Source organism: Salvelinus fontinalis, chromosome 23, assembly GCF_029448725.1.
Source record: "Salvelinus fontinalis isolate EN_2023a chromosome 23, ASM2944872v1, whole genome shotgun sequence".
Taxonomy (NCBI): domain Eukaryota; kingdom Metazoa; phylum Chordata; class Actinopteri; order Salmoniformes; family Salmonidae; genus Salvelinus; species Salvelinus fontinalis.
In genome coordinates this window covers 8592975-8599493 of record NC_074687.1, presented here as the reverse complement: position 1 = coordinate 8599493, position 6519 = coordinate 8592975, and the positions used below count along the sequence as shown (strand labels likewise).

At 35.6% G+C, this 6519-nt stretch overlaps 1 protein-coding gene across 1 annotated transcript in view; it reads right to left on the bottom strand.

The window, feature by feature from the left end:
- Positions 1 to 3662: 3662 nt before the first annotated feature.
- LOC129820822 (interferon-induced GTP-binding protein Mx-like) overlaps positions 3663 to 6519 on the bottom strand; it is a 14730-nt gene continuing 11873 nt past the window's right edge. Inside the window, exons 11-13 of the mRNA XM_055877811.1 lie at positions 5931 to 6007; positions 5365 to 5583; positions 3663 to 4502 (exon numbers count right to left, since the gene is read on the bottom strand). Coding sequence (XP_055733786.1) covers positions 4281 to 4502; positions 5365 to 5583; positions 5931 to 6007 — 518 coding nt within the window. The 3' untranslated portion in view covers positions 3663 to 4280. The remainder of the gene's footprint in view (positions 4503 to 5364; positions 5584 to 5930; positions 6008 to 6519) is intronic.

Sequence of the window (6519 nt, the reverse complement as noted above, 5' to 3'; positions counted from 1 at the left end):
GAGTGTCCAAAATATCTCCGGACATTCTGGGAAAATGTTGCTACGTATTCACAATGTATAACCACGATTTGCAGCTCTAAATATGCACATTTTCGAACAAAACATAAATGTATTGTATAACATGATGTTATAAGACTGTCATCTGATGAAGTTGTCCAAAGGTTAGTGATTAATTTTATATTTATTGCTGGTTTTTGCGAAAGCTACCTTTGCGGTGAATGAATGCCGTTGTGTGTTTGGCTATTGTGGTAAGCTAATATAATTCTATATTGTGTTTTCGCTGTAAAACACTTAAAAAATTGGAAATATTGGCTGGATTCACAAGATGTTTATCTTTCATTTGCTGTACACCATGTATTTTTCATAAATGTTTTATGATGAGTATTTATGTATTTCACGTTGCTCTCTGTAAATATTCTGGGTGCTTTGGTGCTCTTTTTGATGGTGGCTGCAATGTAAAACTATGATTTATACCTCAAATATGCACATTTTCGAACAAACATAAATGTATTGTATAACATGTTATAAGACTGTCATCTGATGAAGTTGTTTCTTGGTTAGTGACTAATTTTATCTCTATTTTGTCGGTTTTGTGAAAGCTACCTATGCGGTGGAAACATGGTGAAAATATGCGGTTGTGTGTTTGGCTATTGTGGTTAGCTAATAGAAATACATATTGTGTTTTCGCTGTAAAACATTTTAAAAATCGGAAATGATGGCTGGATTCACAAGATGTTTATCTTTCTTTTGCTGTATTGGACTTGTGATTTCATGAAAATTATATTATATGATATCCCTGTCCCGTTAGGCTAGGCTATGCTAGTCAGCTTTTTTGATGAGGAGGATCCCGGATCCGGGAGAGAGAAGCGGTAGAGGTTTTAAACAAGCCTTAGAAAGTTGGTTGCAATTTCAGTTTAATCCACCTGAAAAAATACAGAACAAATAATCCAACAATTATTTTGGTTAAACTCAAATATACTAATTGATTAAAAAAAAACATATTTTTTGAAGACATTTTAAAAATATATATAATTTTAGTAATGATATCATAAATAGGACTGGTGGAGTTATTTCACATATGCAGCTAACACAGACATATGGAAATGTCTGCTCTACCCAAAATTACAACCAACTAATTGCAGCATTACCACAAAAATGGAAGAGGCAAGTAGAAAGGGAAAAAAGTCGGCCCTGTTTTAAAGAACATAAATGGTTAAAGAAAAGTGTGATAAATAAAAACATATATCAATTTCATTTAAGGGCCAGAAAACTGACAGCTGTTCCATATAAATTGCAAAATAGTTGGGAAGAGATTTCCGATGTACCCATTCCATGGCACATGGTTTATGAATTGATACGCAAAACAACGTCGGATTCAAAACTTCAATTTTTTTTAATTGAAATTACTGTACAAAATTCTTGCAACCAATAGAATGTTATATATATGGGGGATACAATCTTCCCAGCTCTGCAGATTCTGCTGTGAGGAGGCAGAGTCATTAGATCATTTATTTTGGTATTGTCCATATGTAGCTCGTTTTTGGTCACAGTTCCAGGAATGACTAAAGAATTGCAACATTTGCCTAGAACTAACGCTGCAGATAGCAATACTGGGTGATTTTAAAAGCCATAGTCAATCAATAATATAGTAATTATTTTTGAAAAAATATATATTTTTAATTTACAATCTGTAGAAGCTATGAGAATAGAAAGGTTCAGTACTTTTGTGAAGCAGCACAGCACAGTTGAAAAATATATGGCAAATAGAAATCCAAAATGGATGATGTTGAGAGATAGATGGGAGGGGTTGAATGGAGCTGAAGGGTGGGACTAATAACAAGATAACCAATGTAAAACATACGGGGTCTGTAAAATGTATATAGGTTCAGACCTTTTGTGAAATAGCAAAGTTGCAAATAGAAATCAAACTGGATGGACATCAGCAATAGAGGAAGGACTAAAAACAAAACAAAATATAACTATTGTAAAATAGATTGTGTCTGTAAAATGTGTATAAGATGTATAAACTGAAAGTAAAAGCCTATGTGTTTATTAGTTTAATCCAATTGCGGGAAGGGTGGTAGGGTTAGGGGGAAATAATAATAAAGGTATACTCTTTAAAAAAGTATGTATATCTATATAGGTATGTGAATGTATATACTGTATGTGTATAGGTATGCATGCGTGTATGTATATAGATATATATTTTTACCCCCAAAATATATGGGGGATTGGATTGGAAGCAACATTCTTTCTGCAATATTAAGCTGATCCAGCCCTTTAAAAAAATGATATATATATATACTGTAAATAAAAAATAAATAAAAATACAGTTCTAAAAATGTCCTACATTTTCATTTCGGCGCTGATCCTACATGTCAGTGTGAATAATTCATCAGATTTCTCCCTTTCAGGAGTATATAATTACAATTGTTTAGCTAATATGCTGTGTGTTTGTAGATGGACTGAGGTAAATGAACCTACAGCAGCCAAGGTGATAATGGCTGGGGTCATTGTTGATTGTTTTTGCTGTTTTACAAGTAGCATTTGAATGTGTTTTTATTGAGTAGAAAGGCAGTATAACAAAGTTCTTCCAGACCTCAATAAAACTCAAACCCTGGTTACAGCCCTGGTGAAATATAAGGTTCTTCATCTCTGCAGGTGATCTGTCTGGTCAAGATCATGGATACAGGTACCCCTCCCTCTGGTAATAGATATAGAGAGAGCTGGATTCAAATTAAGCTTTTTTAGATTAGCCCCAGAATACACACCATACAGCTCAGTGTAGATTTACAGCATATCTGGATTTCAGTTTTCTCTGGTATTTATATCATTGGCAGACTTTTATAGTCTATTTAGAAAGTATTGAGACATTCTTGACTTTGTTACATTACAGCCTTATTCTAAAATGGATGAAATAGTTTTTTCCCTCATAAATCTTCACATAAGACCCCATGTTGACAAAGCCAAACTGTTTTTAGAAACTTTTGTAAATGTTTTAAAAATTAAAAACACAAATATCCAATTTACATTAGTATTCAGCCGCTTTACTCAGTACTTTGTTGAAGCACGTGTGGAAACGATTACAGCCTCAAGTCTTCTTGGGTATGATGCTACAAGCTTGGCACACCTCTATTTGTGGACTTTCTCACATTCTTCTCTGCAGATCCCCTCTGTCAGGTTGGATGAGGAGCATTGCTGCACAGCTATTTTCAGGTCTCTCCAGAGATGTTCGATTGGGAACAATCTTAAAATGATCTACTTTGCTTTACAGACAAGCATCATGAAACCTCGAACAGAAAACATTCATTTGACTTCGTAAAAAAAAAAATGTTTGGACCGAATGTACACAATTTCACTTCAATGTCCAAATGAAGACGTGGGGACACATTCTCCCTTCAAAACGCATCACTAAGTTAAAGAGCCTGGGTCTAAACTAAACACGTCCCTCTGCAACGTGGATCCTGGACCTCCTGGACCTCAGCGTGGCGGATGTGTTGTTACCTACCCTTACGTCCCCAGGTCGTAAGGGTAGGTAACAACACATCCGCCACGCTGATCCTCAACACGTTTAATAAAACAGGCATCAAGTTATGCTAATGCCAGCACAAAAGCACTCTCTACATTGATGTGCTCTGACCAATCAGAACATGGATACAACCTCCATTTCATTTGTCACTTTATATAATATTATCAACCATCTTCACATATTTCCTCAGTACATTTTGAGATGAAAACATAAAACACAATGCATATATGTGATGATATCCGTCACATCATTTTCTGTAAAGCACAATTTTGACAAAATGTAGAGAATATGAATTCAGACGTCAGAAATGATTAAATATTAAAGCATGAGACCATATAAACATATACAATGTTCTGTACGCTGGTCAAATGTAGGTATAATTATTGCAGGCTTTGTTGGCTACATCTCAGAATTTCTACATTGACAAATTGTCAACCACAGTCTACTAATCTTGTCATTGGCCAGTCCAAGGTGATCCGCTTGGTCCCGCAACCTTTTACGTTTCCGGCCGACCTCTTGTTCCTCCTGTAAGATTTCACTGGTGTCGTCATTACAGCATCTCACTGATCTTAGCCGTTCTCATTCATTTTTGGAATACAAATATACAAAATACATCTTATTTTACTCCTTATTTAAAATAAATAGCATTTGGCCATTATTGACCTTTCCAAAAATCTCGTTATACTTCGATAAACCGGTTAAATTGTTTGGCAAGAACTCTGAATTTTGTAACTGACAAGACATCACCAACTCAGAAGCTGCTGATTTTGTCATTGGCCAGTATAAGGCGATCCGCTTGGGCCTGCAACTTTGCACGATACTGTCCGATCTCGGAATCCTCCTGTAGGATGTTATCAGTGTCATCTCTGTGTAGCAGATCCAGCATTTCACTGCACACAATCTTGGCTGACTGCTTCAGGATGAAGTAACGGATCAGCATGGGCACCTGGTCAGCCAGTCTTTGCACCACAATCTGTGAGAGAGGTGAGGTGGGATGGAGAGTGAGGGCTAGAAGTGATGAGATGGCCACAAGGCAACCAAAAGATTACCAAACGACAACAAAGGCTCAGCAAGGCTCAGCCAACCAAAAGATTACCAAACGCCAACAAAGGCTCAGCAAGGCTCAGCCAACCAAAATATAACCAAACGACAACAAAGGCTCAGCAATAGACTTCAGAGTTGGATTGAACTGCAAAATGCAATATACCATAATGAAACCCTGCCACAACAATGTGTGTTTGAAACATTTGTCAAAAAGCTTTAATTACAGATCTGATCATCCCATTGATGATGTCATGGATTCATAGTACAGGCTGGAGCAGAGTTCAAAAGTTTGGGGCCACTTAGTGTTTGACATTTTTCGTCCATTAAAATAACATCAAGTTGATCAGAAATACAGTGTAGACATTGTTCATGTTGTAAATGACTATTGTAGCTGGAAATATCTACATAGGCGTTCAGAGGCCCATTATTAGCAACCATCACTCCTGTGTTCCAATGGCACGTTGTGTTAGCTAATCCAAGTTTATCATTTTAAAATGCTAATTAATCATTAGAAAACCCTTTTGCAATTATGTTAGCACAGCTGAAAACTGTTGTCCTTATTAAAGAAGCAAAAAAACTGGCCTTCTTTAGACTAGTTGAGTATCTGGAGCTTCAGCATTTGTGGGTTTGATTCTACAAATTTGTCGAAGGCCCTGATTAGAAAGTGTGTGAGTTTGTCTATAAGCACACTACATAAAACGTCAGTTTTATGTTAGCTGCAGGTTTAGTTAATTAGATTTTATTTCTGGAACATTCTATACATACTGCACAGTAGATGTGTTGCATTGTACCTCATAGTATGCCTTGAGCAGCCCAGGGTACTTGCTCCTGGTGTCTTGCTCTTTGTCTTCTGCTATTTCCCCCTCCTCTAGAATATGTGTTTCCCCCTCTAGCATAACTTTGTTGAAGATATCATCCTGTGTGTAGACCTGCATCTCCATCTCAAACTGCTCCACGATCCTCTCCTTCACTATGTTTGACTGCTGTTCCTGGATTGTTTCAATGTTTTTCTGAGTAAAAAAAAAAATGAAGATACCATGAGGACATAAAGAATCTTGGATGCAGGGAGGTAGTGAAATAGTGTTACTGTTTCAGAACAAAGTTCAGTTCGACATGCTCTAAGCATCTTATGGTGTTTTATTTTGAACATTTCAGGGTACAATCCAACATTGGACAACATGTCAATTGTAATTCTTCATAAACATATATTGTGATTTTTAAGTGCTACTTTGCCTCATGTTTTTCTCTCTTCTTGCTAGTGCCACTAACTAAGCATTCAATTTCAGCCTAAAATCACAGAATAGAGAATTGTATGATTACCATGTCAGAGCGCTTAACAGTTTACAATTTTCATTACCTTTGAGAACAGATGAAGATAAGGATAATTCTTAAAGCTCTCTTTGGACAAATGATCAAATTGCTTCTGCACCATGTCTGAAAAACAAAAACAAATATATTTGGTGAAGAGATGATAAAAAGAGACAAATGTATTTGGTGAAAAGATGATAAAAAAGACAAATGTATTTGGTGAAGAGATGTTAAAAAAGACAAATGTATTTGGTGAAGAGATGATAAAAAGAGACAAATGTATTTGGTGAAGAGATGTTAAAAAAGACAAATGTATTTGGTAAAGAGATGATAAAAAGAGACAAATGTATTTGGTGAAGAGATGATAAAAAATACAAATGTATTTGGTAAAGAGATGATAAAAAGAGACAAATGTATTTGGTGAAGAGATGTTAAAAGAGACAAATGTATTTGGTAAATATTTTTCACAAAATATTTTTATTTAAAGGGATAGTACAGCTAAATTACAAGTCAATAGTCCCAATATTATAATTTGTTTGTGCTTCATGTCCAAATAATCAATAAGTAATTTCATTGAGCTACACAATCAATTTGAGATACATTAGGATCATTTGGACATGAATAGGACAAATGGAAAC